This window comes from Nuphar pumila, chromosome 13, assembly GCF_984573655.1.
Source record: "Nuphar pumila chromosome 13, dmNupPumi1.hap1.1, whole genome shotgun sequence".
In the NCBI taxonomy this organism is placed as follows: Eukaryota; Viridiplantae; Streptophyta; class Magnoliopsida; order Nymphaeales; family Nymphaeaceae; genus Nuphar; species Nuphar pumila.
The window spans coordinates 24107312-24133953 of record NC_143261.1 but is presented as its reverse complement, the minus strand read 5'-3'; the positions used below and the strand labels follow the sequence as shown (position 1 = coordinate 24133953).

General features: G+C 37.5%; 1 protein-coding gene across 1 annotated transcript; it reads right to left on the bottom strand.

Moving 5' to 3' along the window:
* LOC149818102 (filament-like plant protein 4) lies at positions 1-25046 on the bottom strand. Its single transcript, XM_089984734.1, has 6 exons — positions 24870-25046; positions 16285-16405; positions 15565-15742; positions 13037-15404; positions 12792-12855; positions 1-1073 (listed from the first exon to the last, which is right to left on the bottom strand). The coding sequence occupies exons 2-6, from the start codon at positions 16393-16395 to the stop codon at positions 615-617; spliced, it is 3180 nt and encodes a 1059-aa protein (XP_089840860.1). The 5' UTR covers positions 16396-16405; positions 24870-25046; the 3' UTR covers positions 1-614.
* Positions 25047-26642: the final 1596 nt, after the last annotated feature.

The window sequence follows — 26642 nt, the reverse complement described above, 5'->3', positions numbered from 1 at the left end:
TTAAACAAGTTTCTCCATAAATGAAACTTGAGAATATATAGAGGATCTGCCTTTATAGATTCCTCTTCAAGATATCACAAGATTTTTCTATTGTCATTGCCATCAGCAGATCTCATTCCAATTAAAAGCTTTTAGGTAAAAAGAAAAAGAAAAGAAAGAGACTGCACCTGTACATATCAACATTATGTACAACCCAACTTCCTCTTCTCAAGCCTAAAGAACTGGATTCTGCAATTACACCGTCGTAGCAATCCAGATGTAGGTACATAGTGTACCTGTTCTAGGCCAGCAACAGAAGGGAAGCTTATGAAGAAATCTGCATCTTGTTTTGGAAAGGGACAGAAGGCTTCATTGTAACTTGGCAGCACGTGTTGGGCAAAAAACCAGCTTGAAGAACCCAAATTGAGAACCTCCTGTAGAACTCATTCTGAAGGCAAACAACAGTTTTTTTTTGTGTGTGGCAACTCATTGTATTACCACCATCTCCGGAGAAGGTATAAAAACATCCGTGAAGTGGTAGACTCAAAAAGTTGACGCTGTGTTTATGTGTAATGGTTATTGAACTCTTGTTAGTTTTCCTTTTTTTCACCTGAAAGTTCAAAATTGTGAGGAAACTACAGGCTGGTTTTCCCTCTAGAAAAAAATCTACTGATACCCCGTGCTTGTTTCTCAGGTGTAGGGAGTGATGATGAGGGAGATGAAGATGATTTGGAATGCCTGTGTTTTGGGTGATTGGAGCTGATGGGTGACCTTGTCATTGGGCTTACTTCTGTGTCTGATGAAATCAATGGCGTATTGTATGCATCCACACTGGATTCACAATCTGTTTTGGGTACGATAGTAGCTGCCAACCCCGTCTCATCAGCCTGGGATTCAGGAGAGTCATGCATACCATGAAGTTCAAGAATTTCAATTTCATCCTCTAAACAGACTCTATTTTCATGACGTTTATCAATGATTGGAGTGCCTCCATTCTCCTGCGGAGAATGCAATGCTTTAAGTTGCCTTCCAAGGAGAAAGATTGTCTCTTGGCACTCAGCCAGCTTCACTGATGCAGCTGCTATCTCTCTTTCCTGCAAAGAAAAAGAAGAAATAAATGTCTTATTTGTATATTCATGTTCGCATTCATGCACCTGATGGAAAAAATGTGGCATTCTCAGTAAGAACATAAACTGGTATTCACAAATACATATAAGAGCCACTAATCATAAAAGATCAAATTACTTATAGAAGAGGTGAAATAATCATGAATGCATAAAAAAAAATATTGATGGATTATGACAACCACCCAGATTTTCCAAACCCACAAGGGTAGAAACGTATGAGAGTGTCCAGGAAAAGGTGAGAATGTTGGATGCTGGGAAAATCCAGATCCAAACCCACAAACTTAGAAACCCAAAATAATAATAAAACAGAAAATATTGAATAATTCTTTCCTTGTATTGCACAAGTATTTCTCCCGGACACAACACCTGTTGGTAAGAAACATGTCATGGTACAGAAAATACCACACCCTTAGCACGGTATTGGCTGTGCCATAGGTGCAGCATATACCGTGCCCATGGTCGGGTATCACTGTAGGATGGCATTATAGTCTGTCATTATGGTGTGGCATTCTATATCACACAGAGTTCACTTAGCATGTGTATCCCATGTTGACATGACACAACACTCGGACACTTCATAGACAAGACATGACATTTAATGGATATAGTCAAACCAGTTTCACACACAATCAACATTGTTTAACTTTATCCATTTTCTTTTATGATCTTATTTACTTATTTCGTATTCACTCAAGTTCCTTTTCTTTTAAAATTTGTCATCAATTACACCACATTTTCAATTTCAATTTACTTTCATGCATAGTGATTTAGAATTGTTGTTTTGTACACTCACACATGCATACATTTATGTGTTTGTACGGCCGTGTCCTCAAACCTTATTTTGTGGAAATTATTGTATCGTATCAACTATCAAGTGTATCTACATCTCACCCCACTCCCACATCCGTATCCATGTGACATAGGCGGCAGTATGGTGTGGCATTATGGTGAGGCTATATAGTGAGGCATTATGGTGTCGCACTATAGCATGGCATTATCATGTAACACTGTGGAAATACAGCATGGCATTATCATGCAGCACTATGGTGTGGCATTAAATCCTCAAAACCCTATAAATATGGGTGCTAACCCCTCACTTGGAGGCAGCTAGGCCTTTGAAGAGTTTTTTTTGCATGTATCCCAGCGAGAGTTACCTTGCAAGACATCCATAGTACATACCCATGCTAGACACCCTCAAGTTTTTAACCACTTAGCTTAGACGGCGGCATATGATATGATTTCACCTTTTTTCAAAGAGCTTCCTCCTTGGACAAACCTCGCTAGACAACTATGCACTCAGCATCAACTTCAACAAAGGGCTGTTAAAGTTGTATTGACAAATATGTGTATATAATTAGTTGTATACATAAATAGTATGTATGTATATATAATATACATATATAATATGTATGTGTATATATAATTATATATACATGTATATATACATTTATTTTTGTTATTCTGTATATGTAATAGGTTTATGCCTATTAGGGGCATTTTGGTCATTTCATTTGTTTGTAATAGGTTGTGCCCATTAGCGGCACATTTGTATTTTTGCTTTTGTTTTTATTTTGTTTTTTATTTAATTTGTCGTAGCCTGCTAGTTGACTGGCCCCTTATGTGTTGTATGCTGCCTATAAATATGGGTTCTTCCCATATCAAGTTATGCTTGTCTCAAGCACTCTCTCAATCAATATATTTTATTTTTTATGTGATTGTTTTTGCCCATAAGTGGCTTTGTGATATTGTTTGTATTAGCCCATAAGAGGCTTGTTGGTTTTGTGCACACTCTTGTATTCTTTATAAGCCCATAGTGGCATTTATTTGTGCATTTTTATATTCCATTACATGGTATCAGAGCTTTGGAGTTCTTAAGTTGTAATTCGTGTGATCGAGGATAGCATGGTGGTTTGAAAGTTCGAGAGAATGTTGCTTCGGGAAGTACGCCATCAACATCCGCCATCTTCTTCCTCTTCTTTTTCTCTCTCATTTTCTTCTCAATGGCTGACAAAGAAATTGTGACGATTGTTCCTATCAAATTCGATGGGACACATGAGCCACAATGTTGAAGAGGATTTTAGTTGGAAAAGATATGTGGCAACACGTTGATGGTTCCACACTAGAACCTAAACCCATTCCAACCAAGTCCATTGCGGGAGATTATGAGACTAAGGAAGAAACCCTTAAAAAGAGCGAGAAGGAAAAAACTCTCTTGGACTACAAGAGAGACTATAAAGAATGGAAAGTTGGTCATGCCAAGGTTCTCTCTCTTTTCACGGAGAGTATGTGTGAAGAACTTGTGAGAAACCATTGGAAGAAGTTTATTGCATAGAAAACAAACAAGAGGAAAAGGAATAGAGAAAGTTGTTGCACTATAATAGTCAACCCTATCAAGACCAGGGTTACTAGAAGCACCATAGGGCATGGGGAAGCGTGCTTCCCCAAAGCACATTTCGGAAGTGCGAAATGTAGCACTTTCGAAACATACTGAGAAGTGCCAAAAAATGGGAAGTGCGCTTCCCAATTTAGGAGAAGCTCGCTTCCCCTTCTTTTTTTATTTTTTTTGTATTTTCATTTTTTTTTTTTTTCACTTCTCCCTCGCTTCCCCCTCACTTCCTAGGTCACTTCCAGTTTGCTTCCTAGGTCGCTTCAGAGACAATTTCTAGTTCCCTTCTAAGTCATCCCGCGCTTCCCGCTTCCTAAAATTTTGAGAGTGCCTCGCTTCCCACTTCCGCTTCGCTTCCTGAATCGCTTCCCCGACTGACAACTCTGGTCAATACTAGGGGGATGTCTCATTTACTTAATATATATATATATATATGAAACATTACAATTTTACCGCTCTGCTCTAACTGAGGAGCTGAATACACAACTTTTACATGTATATTTGGATCCGAATTTGGATCCATTTTGATCCATTATATTCTTAACATGTCCCCTTAAACTGAACATGGTGGAGAACAATGGACAATTTGGACTTCAACAACCATTGTTGGTTTGCAATAAGAGCCTTAGTGAAAAGATCAACTATTTGGTTCTCTCCTCGAATAAAGAGTGGGTGGATTTCTCAAAATATGGGTCAATCTCCATATGTTTCATCTTACCATGCTTAATAGGATTAGTGGAGATAGCTACAATACTACGATTGTCACAATATAATAGAGAACTAGAAATGTACTGATGAAGACTGAATAAAACATGTTTAATCCAAGCAAACTTCTGTCGTTACCGCTACCATAGCACGATATTCAGCCTTCGTGCTAGAGCAGACAATAGTTTTCTGCTTTCAACTAACCCAAGACACAAGATAAGATCCCAAGTATACTCCATAACTGGTGATAGAACGACGAGTGGTAGGATCATGAGCCCAATCCGGGTCAAAGTATGCAACAACTTTGATGGATACAGGAGAGGAGCATGATACGAGTTTAAAGTATATAAGTGTTAAATTATATACCTAATCATCCAATGTAATATATATATTTTATATATATAAGGTAATACATATACATATATTAATATATATGTATATGTATCTACTTATTATATATATATAAAATATATATTTCTGTTTTGTTTAGCCGTAGGGGTAGATTAGTCTTTTCCTCTATTTTACGCACATTCACCTTATGAATGTGATTGTAATTTGTTTTAGTTTTCTTTTTCTTTTATTTTTTATTTTATTTTTGTAAAGTACCAAAAGGTACCTTGGGGGGGCCACTAACATAGACGTTGGGCCCTCTCCAACGGTCACATTTGTGACCGTTGGAGGGGCTCCAACGTCTATGAGTGGAGCCCCTCCAAGGCTCCTCTTGTGTTGTTATAAATAGGGGTTTCACCCCCCTTGTATTTCTCATGGCTTTGAGTCAAAGCCCAAGTTCTCAATAAATCGATTCCATTGTTTTTATGCCTTTGTGCATTTGTGAGTTGTGCCTTTGTGCACAAGTGTTCTAAAGTGTTCTTATTGTGCATTCGTGGTGGGTTTATTATCAAGAATATTAAGGTCTTGATATTAGTATCTTATTGGAGATACTTTCACATGGTATCAAAGCATCGTTGGAAGGAGGAGGATCGTGCATCTCGTCTCTTGTGAAGTACCTCGAAAAACATGCCCTCAAGCTAGTGAAGTTTTGGAGTAAAGCATTTACTTCGGGCAATATTTTAGAAGCAACCTTTGTCAAGAAAAGTTTGAAAAACCGTTAAGGTACGCATTATTTTTCATCTTTTCTTCTCTCTAATGGGTGAAAAAGACTCCCACTTCTCCCTTGGGTTTAAACTTAGTGGTTCGAACTACCATGTTTGGGCCGGCAATATGGAAGCCCATATCAAAGGGAAAGGCCTTTGGGGTTACGTTCAAGGTTCTATATCGGAACCCGAACCCAAACTTTCTATTATAGAGAAAGGGGAAATTAAGATTCTTGAAGGAGAAGATAGACAAAAGGCCTTAGAAGAATATTCCAAAAAGCATGATGAGTGGGAAATGAAGAACTTCAAAATATTGTCTTGGATTTTTTCATCCGTCGAAACCAAGATCAATGCCAACATCATTAAGTTTAAAAGGGCCTCCGAAGCTTGGTTGTACCTTGAAAAAATGTATACTTCAAGGGACTTGTCTCACAAATACTATCTTCAAAAGAAAGCCTTGACTCTTCAACAAAATGATTTATCTATTCGGGAATATTTTGCCGAATTATCATCTATTTGGGACGAGTTTGCCATGCTCGAACCAAAATGGAGCGGAGAAGCTATTGAATTAAGGCACAAACAACTAGAGGAAGATCAATTTTTCAACTTCCTAAATGGTCTTAGACCCGAATTTGAGCAAATTCGGTCCTCTCTTCTATCCGCTTTTACATCCCCCTCTATTGAAGATGTCATCACCAAGCTAAGTGGTGAGGAAACACGTATGGGGATCAGTAAAAATAACCCAAGCATCCTTGCTACACCTTCTCAAAGTGATTATGAAGTGGTTAATGCTGTGTCAAGACCCAAAAATAATTTGAAGACCTACAAACCGCCCCATTTCAAAAATCAAGCGCAAAATGATCGATATGGCAAGAGAGATTATAACAAATTAACTTGCCATTTTTGTAAAGAACCGGGACATATCAAACCCAATTGTCCCAAATGGAAGAAATTTCTTGTCGCGGCTTTAGCATCCCAATCGGAGGAACGGCCTTCGACATCAAATGAACCTCTTTCGCTTCATCAAATTATGGATGCTCTTCAACCTCTTCTCAAAGGAGGCATTTCGGGAGCCGCTATGTCATCATCTTCCTCTCTTGGTAAAACATTTTGGCTACTTGATTCCGGTGCTTCGTTTCATATGACTCCAAGCCATTGTTTTCTTTCTGATTATTCTAAAAATTGTCTTCCATCTTTTGTCTCAACGGCGGATGGAACACCTCTTGAAATTAAAGGAATGGACAATTTTGAAAAACAAGACTTCTTTATCCCAAAAATTCGTCTTATACCAAAACTAAACTTAAATTTACTTTCCGTTTCTCAACTCTCGGACTGTGGTTGCGATATAAAATTCTCTTCTGATAAATGTTGGATACAGGATCGCCAGTCCGGGAAGTTGATTGGGGAAGGCTCTAGGAGAGGAGACCTCTACTATGTTGATTTTCTTAAAATTCCCAAGAATCAATTTTGTAATGTTGCTCAAAACAAAGATATTCATGTATGGCATAAGAGATTGGGTCATCCCAACATTGTTAAAATCTCTTATTTGCCTTTTATTAAGCATCTTTGTAATGAAAATTTTGTTTGTAATGAATGTATTCTTGGAAAAATGAGAAGTCTTCCTTTTCCTCAAAGATCCATGTTTACAACAAAACCTTTTGAAATCGTTCACTCTGATGTATGGGGTCCGGCTCCGGTGATATCCAAGGGAGGTTTCTCTTACTATGTTATCTTTGTGGACGACTTCACTAGGTTTAGTTGGATATATTTTCTTAAACATAAACATGAAGTTTTTTCAACTTTTAAAACATTTCATATGATGATTTTAAATCAATTCAATGGAAATTTAAAAATTCTTAGAACCGATTCGGGTGGCGAATACCTTTCCAATGAATTCAAAAGTTATCTTGAAAATTATGGAATTCTCCATCAAAAGTCTTGTCCTAAACCCCCCCAACAAAATGGGTTGGCTGAACGAAAACATAGGCATATTATTGAAACCACACGAACTTTGCTCATTTCCCAAAATATTCCGAAAAAACTTTGGGCGGAGGCCGCTCTTACTTCTGTCTATCTCATAAATAGACTTCCATCTAAAAACTTGAACAAGATTTCCCCATTTGAAAAATTATACGAAAAAGAACCTGATTATAGCAGGTTAAGGGTTTTTGGATGTAAATGTTTTGTCCTTACTGATAAAAATGACAAACTCTCCCCTAAGGCCATTCCTTGTGCCTTTCTTGGTTATTCTGAAACTCATAAAGGCTTTCGTTGTTATGATGTTAAAAGTGATAAACTATATGTTTTCAGAAATGTAAGCTTCTTGGAAAATATTAGTGGTTTCGAAAAACTTGAAACTAATGACGAGAATATAGACTATTCTTTTCTGTTTGATTTATTAACTGAAGATGATGATACTAGTGATGATGAAACAAATCAAAATGACTTGAATAATAATGAAACTCATTCTGATCAACACATCAATGAAGAACCACATAGAGATCCTATAACCTACTCTCATAGAGATAGGAATACTTTTAGAAGTGCCCTCGAAAGATATGATAGTGAGTCTACCCCTTCAAGTGAAGGAAATCTTCATAGGACCGAAAGATCAAGAAGACCCCCTTCTAGGTTCATCTCATATGAGTCCTTTTCACCAAAATATAGTCTGTCTAAGAGCCATTCACTCGTACACAGAACCTAGGGATTTTGAGGAAGCACGAAAATGCCCAGAATGGATAGTCGCTATGAATAATGAACTTGAAGCCTTAAAGAAAGCAAAGACATGGGAGTTTCAAGACCTTCCTAAAGACAAGAAAGCAATAGGGTGTAGATGAGTATTTAAAGTCAAAACTAAGAGTGATGGGTCTCTTGAGAGATATAAGGCCCGCTTAGTTGCAAAAGGATATGGTCAAAAATATGGGATTGATTATGAGGAGACTTTTGCCCCCGTTTCTCGAATGGTCACCGTCCGATGTCTTATAACCGCTGCGTCAATCAATAAATGGAACATCTATCAGATGGATGTTAAGAATGTGTTTTTAAACGGAGATCTAAACGAAGAAGTATATATGGATGCTCCTCCTGGAATGGAGTATCCTAAAGGAAAAGTGTTTCGTCTTCGGAAAGCACTTTATGGTTTGAAACAAGCTCCCAAGGCTTGGTATGATAGGTTTAACTCCGTAATGTTAGAAAATGATTTCTCATCCTGCTTTACTGATACTGCTTTGTTTGTTAGAAAATCTAATGCAGGGATTGTTATTCTACTACTTTATGTGGATGACATGCTTATAACTGGGAGCGATTCAAGGGATTAAAAGCATAAAATCCATTTTAAAGGATAAGTTTGAAATGTCTGACTTAGGCTTTTAAACTTATTTTTTGGGTATTGAGGTAGCTTATTCTCATAGAGGATACTTTTTGTCTCAAACTAAGCTTGCATCTGAGATTATTGACAAGTCAGGTATTATAGATGATAAAATTTGTGAAACTCCTGCTATAGTAGGAGCTAAAATGAAGATTAATTATGGTGTTCCTCTCTCTGATCCTACTCCCTACAGGCAACTAGTAGGATCGTTGATGTACCTAAGTATCACCAGACCAGATATCTCACATGCGGTGCATACGGCAAGTCAGTTTCAGCATGCACCAACTTCTGTTCACATGGGTGCTATCTTACGTGTCGTAAGATACCTAAAGCACACTATTAATAAGGGAGTTTTTCTGTCTTCTTCTTCTGAGTTAAGATTAATTGCTTATACTGACTCTGATTGGGGAGGTGACCCAAATAACCGTCACTCCACCACTGTTTTTTGTGTATTCTTAGGAGACTCATTAATCTCATGGAGATGTAAGAAGCAGCAAAAGGTGTCTCTATCATCAACTGAAGCGGAATATCGTGCCATGGCGACTACTACCATGGAAATTGTTTGGATTTATCAGTTGTTGGAAGACATGGGGATCACTATTGAAGAGCCTACCAAGCTTTGCTGTGACAACAAAAGTGCGATTTATATTGCTAAAAATCACACTTTTCATGAGCGGACCAAACACATAGAGATGGATTGTCACTACGTTCGGGAGGCGTACCTCAAAGGAATCATTGACCTTCCATATGTCACGTCCGAATATCAATTGGCGGACTTCTTCACTAAAGCCTTGTGTGCTCCGCGTTTCAACTTTCTTCTTAGCAAACTCTCAGTCATCCTGCCCTAAGTTTGAGGGGGGGTGTTAAATTATATACCTAATCATTCAATGTAATATATATATTTTATATATATAAGGTAATACATATACATATATTAATATATATGTATATGTATATACTTATTATATATATAAAATATATATTTCTGTTTTGTTTAGCCGTAGGGGTAGATTAGTCTTTTCCTCTATTTTACGCACATTCACCTTATGAATGTGATTGTAATTTGTTTTAGTTTTCTTTTTCTTTTATTTTTTATTTTATTTTTGTAAAGTACCAAAAGGTACCTTGGGGGGGCCACTAACATAGACGTTGGGCCCTCTCCAACGATCACATTTGTGACCGTTGGAGGGGCTCCAACGTCTATGAGTGGAGCCCCTCCAAGGCTCCTCTTGTGTTGTTATAAATAGGGGTTTCACCCCCTTGTATTTCTCATGGCTTTGAGTCAAAGCCCAAGTTCTCAATAAATCGATTCCATTGTTTTTATGCCTTTGTGCATTTGTGAGTTATCTGTGAGTTGTGCCTTTGTGCACAAGTGTTCTAAAGTGTTCTTATTGTGCATTCGTGGTGGGTTTATTATCAAGAATATTAAGGTCTTGATATTAGTATCTTATTGGAGATACTTTCACAATAAGCACATTTGAAAGAGTACCCTTAATGTACGTCAAAATTCATTTCACAGCTTCCATATGTTTCACTTGAGGTTTATGCATAAATTGTGAAACCTGATTCACCGAAAAAATAAGATTTGGTTGAGTGAAAGTTAAGTATTGCAGAGCTCCAACAATGCTTTGATATTTTTCTGGTTCCGGAAGATCTACATCATCAGAAGATGGAATGCCCAATTGAGACTAAACAACCATGGGAATATGCATTGGCTTACATTCTAACATTCTGCTGCGTTGCAAAATATCCCGAGCATACTTGTGTTAAGACAGAACCAAGCGATTTGGTTGCTACTCCCAAGAAAAAATGAAGAGGTCACAAATCCTTCATGTGAAATCGTTGATGAAGAATGGATTTTAACTATTCAATTTGTGCCTCATTGTTCCCTGTAATAGTGATATCATCCACATATACTAAGACAATAGTAAGATCAAATTTATCATGATGGACAAAAAGAGAGTAGTCACAGTGACTCCGCTAAAAACCAAGGGATCTAACTACAACACTGAAGGTATCAAACCATGCTCAGGATGCCTACTTAAGGCCATAGATAGCCTTTTTTAACTGAAGCACAGTGGAATACGGGTCTCCCTCAGGATAGTCAAGGGGATGCTCCATATACACCTCTTCATAGAAATCGTCATGCAGAAAGGCATTTTTAACATCTAGCTAAAATAGGTTTCACCCATTTGATACAGTTAACGATAAAACGATGTGAATTGTGCCCATCCAAACCACTGTACTGAATGTTTCATCAAAATCCAGTCCATGCTCTTGAGTGTAACCTTTTGCAACTAACCTCGGCTTAAAACACTCAATGTTGTCATTAGATTTTCTTTTGACTTTGTACACCCAACGACATCCAGCAACATTCTTATTTTCAGACCTAAGCGCAACCGACCATGTGACACATTCATAAAGGGCCTTAATCTCTTCATTCACGACATCAATCGAACGAGTATGTTGACTGGCTTCAGCAAAAGATCAGGGCTCTTGGATGTGATCATATTGTTAAGGTATTCTCATGCCTTTCGGCATGATCAAATTTGGCAAGACTTGAGCATTTTTTAATGTCAACCCTATTGATAAGTCATGACATTATCTTCGCATGAGATATTCTTCATTCTTTCCATTTCTTCTCGTATGAGGCAATAGTCTTGATTTTCTCTTCTTCCGATAGAGGGACCTCTTTATCTCCCTCCTTTTTAGTAAGAGATAGCTTAGGTTCCGAATCAGAACCATCCATAATCCCCCATAGGCCTTTTCCCCATATATGGTGCTTCATGATTGAAGCCCATGTTACATAGTTCGTATCGCTTAGTTTCATAGGCATGATGGTGACTTTATCATTGTCATCCATCGATTACAAGGAGAGAAAGAATAGGGATAGAAGAGAAACAAGAAGGAAAATGAAAAAGAAAGAAGAAAAAACAATACAACAAGATGTGAAATCTTTCTCAATGAAGTGATAAAACACTTCTCTTCAAGTGGCGAACACTTTTGCAAACGGGCATGAAAACCGAGGCAGCTTTTCCTCAAGATTTAGTACTTCTGCGGCTCTGATACGATGAAATGAAATGGGGATCTTCGAAACACGAGCTTAGATTCACAAGGGCAAGTGTCAAGAATGACACTAAAGCATAACCCTTAAAAAGGGTATAACTGGAGACAAAATAAAAATAAAAATGTATTCTTTATTGATATGAAAAACCAATTGCTTAAGAAGCATTGGAATGAAATCCAAGAGGGGCTGCACCCCTTTATATACACAGCTGAAAGAGGACTCAATAGAACAGCTGGACTGTGTCAGTCCAACAGCTCTATTGCTAGTCAAGTCTGGACAGGACTTGACTAGCAACAGTCATTCTAGTTCAAACTGAACTAGATGACATAAAGAAAAAAAATAAAAATAAAGGAAAAAAATTACAGAAAAGAAAGAAATGAAAAATATATTTATATATATAATAATATAATATTATTATATATATGTACAGTTTTACATTTTAACACTTACAACATTGATAACAACAACAACCTTTAATTCCTGGCAACACCAAAGTCTTGATAATAAGTTTGGTCATGTCATTGAAATGAGTTGTTGGAAGTGATGAATTGATGTGGTTCCAAACTATGTCACAAAGATTCATGGACACGAGGACACGTGAGTTTGACTCACATGTTCGAAATAGGACATGAGGACATGGAATTTTTCAATCTTTTAATCAATAAAAATTATTTTTTGATATTTTAATGATAAAATGCATTTTTTATTGAAAATATTAAATTATTATTAAATTATTAAAATAATAGTTGTAAATGTGTGTTTGCATCAGATTGCCCAAGCATGTCCACTCGTATCACGAGGGGCACACATCCAACATGGCGTGTCTGTGTGACATAGCTTGTAACTGTGACATAGCTTGTAACTGTATATTACATAGAAAATATTGCATGCATAATGAATCTAACTTCAAAATGGTTGTATTACATGTAAAGGATGGACAGGGTACAAGGTAAAGAATTTCCTAATTCCAATATAGTAGCTGCTTCATATTTCACAGTTAATTTAGTTAAGCATGGAGACAAAAGAAAGGTGTTCCCATATTGTGAAGGAATTTTGTACAGCTTACCTGTTTGGTTTTGAGTTCAACATCAGCAGCTGAAGATGAAGAGCAGTGTGAGCATCTCTCATTCCTACAAGCATAAACACACACATGCATAGACATAATGATATCGGAAGAAAGAACCACATACCATAATGCTTAGATAAAATAAAAAATCTTCAATAACTTGCACAGTATATAAAGAGTTTTTATGGATTCTCTGGCTTTTGCATGAATAGAGTATGCTTTTAACCAACACGATGTCATCTAACCTTTGAAGCTGCTCCTGAAGATCCTTGCATTTGGCTAAAGCTTCCTGATGGCCATGCTGTGCTGCTTGAAGCTCCGAATCTACCTTCTCTGCTTTTGCTCTTAGCTGGTTCAATTCACTTTCTGTTTCTGAAACATGCAATTCGAGTAGCTTATACGATTCTGTCATACATTTCAGCTGCGTCTCTGCCAAGCTATTGGATTTTTGAGAAGATGCAAGCTGCAAATTGAGTTCAGATAACTGGGTCTCTGTTTCTGCTAATTGAGCTTTTGTATGCTCTAAACTTTCCTTGCATCTAGCCAAATCTGCTTCCAGATTATCCTTATCTATTCTCAACTGAGCAATTTCTTCATTAAGGTACTTACATGAGTCCTTAATCTCACAGCCATCACCCAAGATTCCTCCTTGCAGACACTCAAAATCAGAACTGCAATGAGAACCACTAGTTGCTCCATTGGAAGCTATGTTATCTGTAGGATGTTTGGGTACTTTGCTCTCTGGACTGATTAAGATATCTGCATGACTGCTCAGAATACTTGAGTATACTTCACTTGCTTCATCCAAAACATGGGCAAGATCAAGAATAAATTCTGGCATGCTCATTTTGCCACTTAGAACTTTACTAACAGATTCAGAAAACACGTCTATCTGATTAATCAACTGATGATCAACAGAGTTATCTTTCCAACTGTTCTTAGATTCTTTTGCAAGTGATAAAACAAACTTATGGATCTTTGATACAGCGTTTGTCAAGTCAATTCCCATACTTTGATGCAGGTCTAGACATGGAAGAGAAGAATCCCCATTATCCATGGACGTGCTTGCAGCATGAGATACCGGCTGCTGACAAGAAGCGGTTTCTGACGGTTGTTCCCCAGAGGAACCTACAGATGCCTGGGGTAAAACGTTTTGTATATCCTGTACCACACATCTAATATCATCCAGAATCCTCTTCATGCCAGTGTCCCTAGCCTCTGATGCAAGGATCACTGCTAGTCTTTTCTGAAGTAGGGAGAATGTTGCTTTGCTTGCATCAGATGCAAACTCTAATTTGGAAGATTCTTCATCAGGAGAAACTAGAATTCCTGAGTCAATATGAGCTTCACACTTTGGACCAGAAACAAATGGTACAGATCCATTCTCACCAGCTTCCTTAGAAGACAAGTGGTTGGGTGTGCACGTAATTCCATTTGACTCTGTCGACATACAAGCTAACTTCTCCATCTCAAGAAAGTCATCCATAAGGTCCAAGTTAGCAGAGTTTTCTAGCTTGCCACCTCTGTCAGCAACCTTCTCTTTCTTGAATTGTGACAGTTCTGAAATCAATGCTGTGGCCCAGGACTCAGCACAGCTTGCTTCATCATCAATGCCATCCTCAGACAATGATGTCAAGCTTGGAGGAGTGCTTCTATTTTGATCCACAGATCCTTCAGCAGGCATTTCCACATTTGGCTTTTGCAAATTTCTTCCATGGGATTGCATCTGTGCTTCAACAGCATGTAGCTTACTTGCTGTTGTAGCACACATGTTTCTAGCAGCTTGGAGTTCATTGTTACGCCTTTCTAGAGCCTCCTTCAGCATCTTTGTTTCTTCCTCCATTTCCAGCAAATGTGCTTTTAGGAACTCAGTCTCTTTATGGCTTTGCTGAGCAATGTCAAGAGGAACTTCAGATGCTGGAGGTGGATGTGGAATCAAATTTCTGACAGGGGATCGCCGCAATCTATTTTCTCCATGGTCTCTGCCCAAGTTCTCAACTTCAAGTTTCATCTGAGCCAATGCAGCAGGACCGGGCAATTTTTTCCTGACAAGGCCACGTAATCTTTGGCACTCTGCTTCTAGTTTTGCTATTTTCTTTACACCCTCTAAATGATGCTTATTTGCTGCCTCAGCAGATCGAACACTCATATTTTTCTCCTCATAGCGAATCTCAAGCTCTTTGGAAACTACATGAAACTCATACTTCATGGAACTTATTTCCCTTTCACAAGACTGGATATTAGTTTTCAGAATTTCAATTTCTGCATCAGCTTGAGATTTTTCTTCTTTCATCTTCATTATCAAATTAGAACGTTCTTGCAATGATCTGTCAAGTGCATCATTTTCAGCTGATGCCCTGAGGAGCTGATCTTCTAAATTTACTATTTTTACTTCAAATTCAAACTTGACCTTTTCCCATTGTTTAGTTTTGGTAATCACCAATTCTTGCATTCTTTGTTCACTTTCTTCTTTAATATGCTGAATCTGCCTCATGCACTCTTTGAGAGCCCCATCCAGATGGGAAGCCCGATCATCAGCTGCAAGCTTCTCCAGTGTTAGAGCCTCAAGTTGTTGTTTTAATGCCAGAGCTTCCGCCTCAGCTTTTTCCCAGCCTGAAGATTGGACCCAGCAGTCCAAGCCACAATAACATGCCAAAATGGAAAGAAACAAACACAACTGTACGTAAGTATCTAAATTTTTCATTATTTCTTAGAGAAGAAAGAACCAGTAGCAAGTTTCATCAATGTATAAAAAAACTTTATATACGTGCACCTGATACAGCTTCTTCAGCAACCTTTGTGTGCTGCTTTACAAGATTGTCCTTAGTGGTCATATCCAAGAGTGCTGATGAAAGCTTTTCATTCAATATGTTCACCTGCTCTTCTGATTCAGTCAATTTTGCATATGCTTCTAAAGAGATTTGGACAAATTTTGCATTCTTCAAAGCACCCTGCCAAAACAAATGAAGCAAACCCAGTATAAAGATTACACGTGAAAATAGAAAAGAAAAAGAATCAGCTGGCAATGGGTGAAGTGTTGACAGTAGAACGTGAGATCTATGCAAGATTAGGCTTTGCCTTTTGCATTTGTAATTTTATATACCAATATATAAGCATTTATTGATAAAGAGAAAGTGTGTCACAATCATTTGTGCCATCAAATTGATTATCAACTTTCCTCCAGCCAAGGCTTATAAGTTCTCCTTTTCAAGTGCTATATCATGTTGATAAACCAAGTAAAAGTCTGAAAAGCTGACAGAATGATCCCAAATTATTGTAGAAAATAGATAAGTGAATTCACCTCTATAAGATTCAAAATATGAAGTCTTCATCTAAAAGTCATACAAAATATAGTAACTTAAATACAGAAGAATATGTGTGTGTGTGTGTGAGAGAGAGAGAGAGAGAGAGTTAAAATGAAGAACATAAAAATTGTCTTACAAGTTTTACAACTTCCAGATTTCCAGATAAAGTATTGAAGGTGGTGGCTTACCTGATCCTCTAGATGACTGCTTGAATTTGCCAAAGATGGCCCAGTAGAGTCTGTCCCTGCTGCAGCCTTGTCAGAGCTTTTCTTTCTCCAAGGCCAACTCCGACGGTCCATGAATTAGATCCTGTGAATAAACGAATAAGTACATACCCACCACAGCTTCATAATCAGAACATAGCAAAACAAGCATTAGAAAAGGATAACCTAGAAAAATGGGATACTGAAGCAACTAAAAGACTAGCGCATGGTGTAACAATACAAACATTTCACCAGTACCAAAATAAACGATAAAATAAATGCCTTAAAGAATATTAACATAGTAAAATCAACTGTGGAAATATTACCTAAACACATACACTAGTTGGTGAAGAAACTAGCTTAAAATAAACCATGTATAAAGTCACAAACTCAAGCAAATGCACAAAACAAATTCTTTTAGAACACTGAGATTGGTTTCATGAAGACAGTAAGTAAACATAACCAAGAAAGTTAGAAGGCCATCACAAAATAGCAGCATAGCCCTCCAGCATGGCCCATGCACTCTGTATCTTAACTTCTCTGAACACTCCAGTGCCGCTTTCATTGACAAAATTATGCCGCACTCAACCTTAGAATTCCAGGTGTCATCTTGCTAACAAATGTGCAATCAACCTTTGAATTGCAGGTGCCAGATTGTATCACTGTTCTGCTCACAAATGATACAGTATACACAAATCATCCATCAAGGACTCCTTACCCGAGTTACAGGAAGCTTCATAAATAGGTGGGAAGCACGTGTTAAAATGTAAAACTATACATATATGTATATATAATAATATTATATTATATATATATATATAAATACATTTTTCATTTCTTTCTTTTCTGTAATTTTTTCCTTTATTTTTATTTTTTGTCTTTATGTCATCTAGTTCAGTTTGAACTAGAATGACTGTTGCTAGTCAAGTCCTGTCCAGACTTGACTAGCAATAGAGCTGTTGGACTGACACAGTCCAACAGCTCTAAATAGAGCTGTTGAACTGTGTCCAACAGCTCTATTGAGTCCTCTTTCAGCTGTGAATATAAAGGGGTGCAGCCCCTCTTGTATTTTATTCCAATGCTTCTTAAGCAATTGGTTTTTCATATCAATAAAGAATACATTTTTATTTTTATTTTTATTTTCTTTCCAGTTATACCCTTTTTAAGGGTTATGCTTTAGTGTCATTCTTGACACTTGCCCTTGTCAATCTAAGCTCGTGTTTCGAAGATCCCCATTTCATTTCATGGTATCATGAGCCGCGGAAGTACTAAATCTTGAGGAAAAGCTGTCTCGGTTTCCGTGCCCGTTTGCAAAAGTGTTCGCCACTTGAAGAGAAGTGTTTTATCACTTCATTGGAGAAGATTTCACATCTTGTTGTATTGTTTTTTTTTTTTCTTTCTTTTTCATTTTCCTTCTTGTTTCTCTTCTATCCCTATTCTTTCTCTCCTTGTAATCGATGGATGACAATGATAAAGTCACCATCATGCCTATGAAACTAAGCGATACGAACTATGTAACATGGGCTTCAATCATGAAGCACCATATATGGGGAAAAGGCTTATGAGGGATTGTGGATGGTTCCGATTCGGAACCTAAGCTATCTCTTACTAAAAAGGAGGGAGATAAAGAGGTCCCTCTATCGGAAAAAGAGAAAATCAAGGCTATTGCCTCATACGAGAAGAAATGGAAAGAATGGAGAATATCTCATGTGAAGATAATGTCATGGCTTATCAATAGCGTTGACATTAAAAAATACTCAAGTCTTGCCAAATTTGATCATGCCGATAAGGTATGGGAATACCTTAAGAATATATATTCCCTTAAAGATATTGCACACGTGTGCAACCTCCAAGAAAAAGTTTGAATGATGACACAAGGAGACAACTATTCATGGATATTACAATGGGTTGTCCGAACTTTGGGAAGAACTTTCCCTTTTAGAACCAAAGTGGCATTGTGCCGAAGACATCGAGCTTCGTCAAAAACAACTCGATGTTGAACATTTTTACCAGTTTATCACTGGATTAAGGCCGGAATTTGAAACCACTAAATCGACCCTACTTCACCGGGGAAAAATTCATTCTATTGTTGAAACTATTGAAGAGTTAACAATGGAAGAAAATCGTCTCCGAAAATGTTCTTTAAAAATTGAAGATGATTCCGTTTTAGCCGTGTCTAGACCAAGGAATCATGTTCGATCATATAGGCCTCCTCACTTTAACCGACAAAATGGTAACTATGATAAGAAGAAAGTTATTTGTCATCACTGTCATGAACCGGGACACTACAGGCCACAATGTCTCAAACTTAAGGAGCTGAGAGAAAAAAGAGCTGCAATTGCTGGATCGGAGCCTAAAGATCAGGATGCACCAGTTTTCCTGACCCAACTAATGGAGATTCTTCAGCCTCTCATCAAAGGTGCATCTTCCTCATCTGAAGCTTCAACCGGCGCAACAACCTCATTTTTTTCTGATCTAGGTAAAATTTCTTGGCTTCTTGACTCTGGTGCATCTTTTCATATGACCCCAAATAATCAAAGTCTATCCAAATGTGTTAAAAATAAAACAAGTGTGTCAAAGGTCTTTACTGCTGATGGGACTTCTCTTGAAATAGAAGGAATAGGAAATTTTGAAAAAATTTATAAAACAAAAAAAAAATTTATTCCAGAAATTAGACATGTTCCCAAATTAAATTTAAATCTTTTATCTGTATCTCAAATTTCTGATTATGGGTGTAATATTTCTTTTTCTTCTCATGGTTGTTGGGTACAGGATCGCCAGTCAGGCAAGCTGATTGGGGAAGGCCATAGAGAAGGAGGACTCTATTACATGGATTTTTTAGAAATGCCGAAGAAAGCTTTTTGTTATAATATTCAAAAAATAGAGTTGGAACTGTGGCATAAGAGACTTGGTCACCCACATATAACCAAAATCCAACATTTTCCAAATCTAGGGAAATTTTGTAACTCTGAATCATTTGATTGTAAATATTGTATTCTCGGCAAAATGAAAAGATTACCATTTCAGAACAGAACCTTTTTCTCTTCAAGACCACTTGAATTAATACACTCGGATGTTTGGGGTCCTGCACCAGTAATTTCTAAAGGAGGATTTGTTTACTATGTTATTTTTGTCGATGATTTCTCCCGACATACGTGGATGTACTTTCTCAAACATAAGTCTGAAGTATTTTCATACTTTCAAACTTTTCATAATATGGTTAAAAACAAGTTTCAAAATGATATTACTATTTTTCGCACAGATTCAGGGGGAGAGTTTTTATCCACAGATTTTCAAAATTATCTTAAATTGCATGGCATCACACATCAAAGATCTTGTCCTTATACACCTCAACAAAATGGACTGGCAGAACGAAAACATCGCCATATTATAGAAACCACTAGGACTTTATTAATAGCAAATCAAGTCCCGAAAGACTTTTGGGCAGAAGCTGCCTTAACTGCCACCTATCTCATTAATAGGATGTCATCTTCTTCGTTACAAAGTATCACTCCCATTGAAAAACTTATGAACATTTTCCAGACTACTCTAGACTAAGAATATTTGGGTGCAAATGTTTCATATTTACTGACAAAAATGATAAACTTTCCCCTCGTGCGATTCCCTGTGCCTTTTTAGGATATGCTGAAAACCAGAAAGGTTATAGATGTTTTGACTTCAAAAATAATAAACTATGTGTCTAGAAATGTTTCCTTTCTTGAAAAGGAGAGCTTCTTTGATTTTAGAAAATTAAGAGACGTCACTGAGTACTCCTTTTTGCTAGATCTAACATCAACATCTGATGAATATGACCTTGACTGTAACTTTGATGATGATCAAAGAATTATTGATCTTAATGTTGAAAATGAAGAAGTTCATAGAGATACTAGTATTCAATATTCCAGGCGACAAGAGTCTAATCCTCCATGTGCACTTGAGAAATATTCTAACATTCCAACTAGACAATCATCCCGAATCTCGAGGCCTCCAGGAAAGTTTGTATCATACGAGTCTTTCTCACCCACATATAGGGCAGTTATTGCATTAATTCACTCATATGAAGAACCATCCACATATTTTCAAGCAAAAAATGATATCAAATGTATAGAAGCCATGAAAGCTGAATTAGATGCACTTGAAAAGGCTTCTACATGGAATATTCAAGATCTTCCTCCAGGGAAGAAAACTATAGGATGTCGATGGGTTTATAAAATTAAAACCAAGAGTGATGGTACTCTTGAAAGATATAAAGTTCGTTTAGTAGCCAAAGGTTATGCCCAAGAATATGGGATTGATTATGAAGAAACCTTTGTTCCGGTGGCTCGTATGACTACTGTCTGAACCTTAATTGCCTTAGCTTCTATCAAAAAATGGTCTATTTTTCAAATGGATGTCAAAAATGTTTTTTTAAATGGAAAGCTAGTTGAAGAAGTATATATGGAACCCCCTCCTGGTCTAAGTATTCCTAAGGGTAAAGTCCTTCGCTTAGAAAAAGTTCTTTATGGACTTAAACAAGCACCAAAAGCTTGGTAAGATAGGTTTAGTCGTGTTATAATTGATATTGATTTTCAATTCTGTTTAACTGACACTGCTTTGTTTATTAAGAATTCTGATGCAGAGATCATTGTGCTTCTTCTCTATGTGGATGATATGATCATCACCGGAAGCGATAAACAGGAAGTTGAAACAATCAAAACACTTCTTAAATCTCATTTTGAAATGACTGATTTGGGCTTGTTGAGATATTTTTTAGGCATTGAAGTTGCTTATTCTCCTAGAGGATATTTATTATCTCAGACTAAATTTGCTTTTGATATTGTTTTCAGGTCTGGTATTACTGATGATAAGAAAGTTGACACTCCAGAAGTTGTTAATGTTAAAATGAAGATTGATGATGGAGAACTTCTTGCAAACCCTACTCCTTACAGACAGCTTGTTGGGGCACTTTCTTATCTATCCATTACCCGACCAGATATAGCACATGTTGTTCATACAGCAAGTCAATTTCAACATGCTCCTACTTTTGTTCATATGGGAGCAGTCATGCGTATTATCAGATACATCAAGTCCTCTCTTTCACGAGGACTTTTCTTATCTTCCTCATCTTCTCTTGATTTAATTGCATATACTGATGCTGATTGGGGAGGTGATCCCAATAACAGACACTCAACCACTGGCTTTTGTGTCTTTTTAGGGGAATCATTGATCTCGTGGAGGTGTAAAAAGCAGCAGAAGGTATCTCTCTCATCCATCGAAGCTGAATACAGAGCCATGGCAACCATGACCATGGAAGTAGTTTGGCTCCGACGACTGCTTGCTGACATGGGAGCTGAAGCAACAAAGGCTTCACAAATGTGTTGTGACAACAAAAGTGCGATCTACATTGCCAGTAACAGAACATTCTACGAACGCACCAAACACATCGAAATGGATTGTCACTACGTCAGAGAGGAATATCTACACGGGATAATTGATCTGCCATATGTCACTTTAGAATATCAGTTAGCAGACTTCTTTATAAAGCCTCTCGCTACTCCCCGATTTCACTTTCTCTTAGACAAACTTTCTCTCATTGTACCGTAAGTTTGAGGGGGAGTGTTAAAATGTAAAATTGTACATATATGTATATATAATAATATTATATTATTATATATATATATAAATACATTTTTCATTTCTTTCTTTTTTGTAATTTTTTTCCTTTATTTTTATTTTTTGTCTTTATGTCATCTAGTTCAGTTTGAACTAGAATGACTGTTGCTAGTCAAATCCTGTCCAGACTTGACTAGCAATAGAACTGTTGGACTGACACAATCCAACAGCTCTTAATAGAGTTGTTGGACTGACACATTCCAACAGCTCTAAATAGAGCTGTTGGACTGTGTCCAACAGCTCTATTGAGTCCTCTTTCAGAGGTGTATATAAAGGGGTGCAGCCCCTCTTGTATTTTATTCCAATGCTTCTTAAGCAATTGTTTTTCATATCAATAAAGAATACAATTTTATTTTTATTTTCTTTCCAGTTATACCCTTTTTAAGGGTTATGCTTTAGTGTCATTCTTGACACTTGCCCTTGTTAATTTAAGCTCCCCATTACATTTCAGCACGCTTCTCAAAAACTCGCTTTGGAAGCGTGAAACTCCTCACTTACAAAACTTGATGGGAATCTCGATTCTTGCACGCTTCTTTTATGTTTCTCATGTTTTTCTCCTGCTTCCCTACATGCTTCCTATGTGTTTCTATCATGCTTTTCATATGCTTCCTTTCACGCTTTCCACTCACTTTTCATGTACTTTCTCTAACTTTGCAATAATAATTTTTAGATTTTGAAAATAATTTAATTAAAACACTACAAAATCATGAAATTTAAGAATATTCATTTTAGTTTTTACTCCCTTCCCATTTGATTAGTATTTTATTTCCCATTCAATCTCATATCACTTCCTTTTTTATTCCTATTTTTTCTTTTAAATTGATTCCTCGCTTCCTGCTTATAAATTTTAAAATACCTCACTTCTCGTATCCCGCTTCCGCTTCCTAGTCTGGTAACCTTGCTCCTTACCCATTTTGATATGGTCATTCCTGTCATTTCCAAGTACACCAGTGCTCACTAGAATTTAGGTTATCAAAATGTATAACCCCATGAAAGATCAACAAGAATGAACAATATTCTAGTGATGACCAGCTTGCATATTATATTTAATTTATCTAATTAATCGTGTAAAAGATCCTAGAACTTTATATATGTATTTGCAACAATTCAGGCATTAATCTAACCAGAGACTTAAGAAAGGAGAACCGATTGTCCTACAATATCTTTGAATAAAAAACATAGGCGCAACACGCACTATGTTCCATTGTCCAGGTTTGATTATCAACCTTCTGTCTTCAGAAACACAAGGTAAAATCAAACCATCCATGAACTCCATAAGAAGTGGTGCCATTAAGTCCATGAACTACATAAATATATAAATATATAAATATATATAGGAAAATTGGTAGCTGCCTACCACTTTTTGAGCCTACCACCAGTAAATAGGTGTTGCAGGGTTGTTTTCCGCAAATCTGACCCTGCAGATGTGTTCGGCATGGTCAATTTGGTAGGAAATGACACTTGGATCATGTTTTTTTCGATAAAAATGACTTTTTAAGCATTGAATATTTTTTAAAATTGTAGACCGTCAATTTTTAAATCTTATAAAAACCTACCTGCGTGTCAGAATCGGACGAACCAAGAGTCGATTCCTATAAAATCAAGAAAGTAGATCACATCTTTATGGTCAAATTTTAGAAAAAATAGAAAAAACCCTTTCAAAGCATGGTAGTCTGACAGTAGGTACAAAACGGAGTAGGCAGCTACCACCTACTCTCTCTCTCTCTCTCTCTCTCTCTCTCTCTCTCTCTCTCTCTCTCTCTCTCGATCGAGAGAGAGAGAGAGAGAGAGAGAGAGGAAGTGGTAGCTGCCTACCACTTTTCAAGCCTACCGGGCTTTGGAAGGATTTTTTCTAAAATCTGACCATACAGATGTGATGTACATGCTTGATTTTATATATATATTCAACTTATCTTTCAATTCCGAGAGATGACACTGAAGTGCCAATGCCAGCATACTACTAATGAACTCATTTTACAAATAAAATACACATCAATAGAAATGCAACAGGCAAATCGGTTCGTGAAGTATCAAACAGCGGATTTCAAAACCAGATAGGCTCTTTCTTTTTGTATGCGCAGTTGAAACAGATCACGGTCCAATTCAAGACGCCGACATCCAAGAAGAGAACAGATGATGGCAAAAACACACAAATCAATCCCTCCAACCATGGGACGCCTACCACAATGCATCAACCTCACAAAGCCACGCATTTGCTTCCGATCAAAAATGCCTCAAATCAACAATCGGGCCAAAAAGATCAGGTTTTCTACAGCTTTATTCAAACCAGCCTGGGTTCGAAATTTTCTCCAAAAACGGGTTCCTAATTTCACACTCAGAAGCACAGATCAAGAGAGATCTCGAGTTCCTATCGACTAATTCATCGCAAACATCACAGATAGATCCAGAACTCTGCATTTCAAGAGAAACCTCATAACGAATCTCCAGCAAACGAATCCTACGTATAAAAGCCTATTCTCCACATAAAAAACAAATAAATCATAAGAAAAACAAAAAAAAAAATGCTCTAAAGAATCCACACAGATCTTCAAAACGCACGCACTAAAAGCAAGATCGTCTCAACTAACCCTCAATCCTGAGAATATACAAAGAAACAATACAGAAAAGAAAAATCAAAGCTCAAGTAGAACAAAGACGAAAAAAAACGCAAAAAACTAAACTAATTCACGAGTCGGAGCAATAAAAAGAAACGCATTATCGACATGAAAACAGAGCATCCTTCCAGACCTTAGAAAAAGCAGAAAAGGAGGGAAAATAAAAGTAAAGGAGGGAAACGAGAAGAAGAAGAAAAAAAAAGATGTTTAAAAAAAAGAACAAAAGGTGGAAGAATTCCGGAAATGCGAGAAAATGATAGCGCAGGAGAGAAGGAAAAAAAGGAGGAAGACGAAGAATTTTACCTGGAAAATGAACTCCAAGAAATCGAATCCACGGAAAATTGCAAGAGAGAGAGGGAGGAAAAGGAAAGCTTCTTCGGATGTGTAACGCTCTCTTCAGAGCGAGGAGAGAGAGAGAGAGAGAGAAGTGAGGTGTCCATTTAAGATAAGCTGGACAGTACAAATCTCCGGTCCTCCCCCGAATTCTTTCCCACTGACAACCCTTTGCTGTTACGGCGGCGAAGACAACATCTGAATGACGAAAATAACCCTATTTGTATTTCTTATACCGAAAAGATCCCCACTGACTGAGATCTTCTAAGGCCCTATTGCGTTTTGGGACTTTTTGGCTTTGGCAAGAAAAGCGTGGGACCACCGGTTTCCCATGTGGTAAGCGGGGTACTGTGTCAAGCTGAAGGCCCAGGATGGAATCCCTCTGCTCTATGGGGCGGCTATTGTTCCTATAGGATCAGCCTAACCCCAGCTTGTCTTTCAAAAAAAAAATTTATCACTGAGAGCTGTGTCATGTGCAAGGCCCCGGATCGAATCACTCTGCCATATGGAGCTTAAGAGATATTTGGTAGGGGTGTACCTAACTCTAGCTTGCCTTTAAAAAAAAAAAGCGTGGGACCAATCCCAATTAAGACCTGGCCCTCAAAATTTGATCCGGATTCGGATCCACACAGATCCGTCTCACCACACCGTTCACTATCGTGGAAGTCTGGCAGACCTTGTCGGTGCGAAATGGAGATAGTTTTGGCATTTGTAAGGAAGTTCGTAGCCATCTTGTCATTGCGAAACAACACTCCGATGTTCCTCTGGTTATATTTTTTAGCATAAAGACTTGGGCAAAAGGTAAAATAAAAATAAAAAAGCCTAAAATGGTCCAACTGAAAGTTGTAATTGTTCAACGTAGTTATCAGAGAGAGAGAGATCCATAATTACCGAAAATGACCCTTTTGATCGTTGAAAATGATATAATCCAGTGTGAAAATTAAGCGGGTGAATTGAGTTTTAACAAAAAAAAAAATGTTATTTCTTCTGTCTTAAGAAGGAATTCCGAAAATTTTGTTCGTGCTCTCAGCTTTTTTATATGACGGATGTGCCCCTTAATTTTGGGATGCATGCAGACATGTGAATACTCTTACCATTTAAAACAAATTTATGCATATATCAAATTAACCTCTAAAAGGGGTATGATCGTAATGGGATGGGCCCAGGTGTGGCAGGTGGTCTAGGCTCAAATCTCACGAGTATCGCCCACGGCTAATCATGGCAACTTGTTGGGGGCAAAGAGTAGGCCCACAGAGTTTTACGCGGCCATAAGTACGGCAAACAGAGCCGCGACTAAGTCTCTCTTCCTGGAGATGGTTTATTCTTGTAAATATCAATACATATATACCAAATTAGAGCTGGTAAATGGCACGAAGCCCATGATATGGCATAGAAACAAGACGAGCAGCTCACTGTTCGGCTCAGAAATTGAGTTTGGTAGGGTGTGCTTCCCTTGCTGCCAGGCAAAAGCTGGGTGCACTCTCTAATGGGCAAGGGAGCTGAGGTGAGGTTCAGCTAGGCTTGACAACATTAGCACTGGCTCAGATTTGACTCACTGACATTGTTCGAAAAGTTGAGCTGACCAAACTACAAGCTGGTCGGCTCCTTTTCCACCTCCAACATCAACGAGTACGGAAAATACTAATTGGATTGGTTGTTGCAATTCAATTAAAGATATGTAATATTGATTGCCATTCATAATGTTCGTAAATGCATATTAATTCCTTTTTGGTTTAGTTTTTT

Excerpts from the sequence above, each read along its gene's own strand:
- LOC149818102 (XM_089984734.1), bottom strand. The coding sequence starts at position 16,395 with ATGGACCGTCGGAGTTGGCCTTGGAGAAAGAAAAGCTCTGACAAGGCT. Across the intron at positions 15,743-16,284 it reads GCAGTCATCTAGAGGATCAG|GGTGCTTTGAAGAATGCAAA; the intron begins GTAAGCCACCAC and ends TTGTTTTGGCAG. Across the intron at positions 12,856-13,036 it reads CTTCAGGAGCAGCTTCAAAG|GAATGAGAGATGCTCACACT; the intron begins GTTAGATGACAT and ends TTATGCTTGTAG.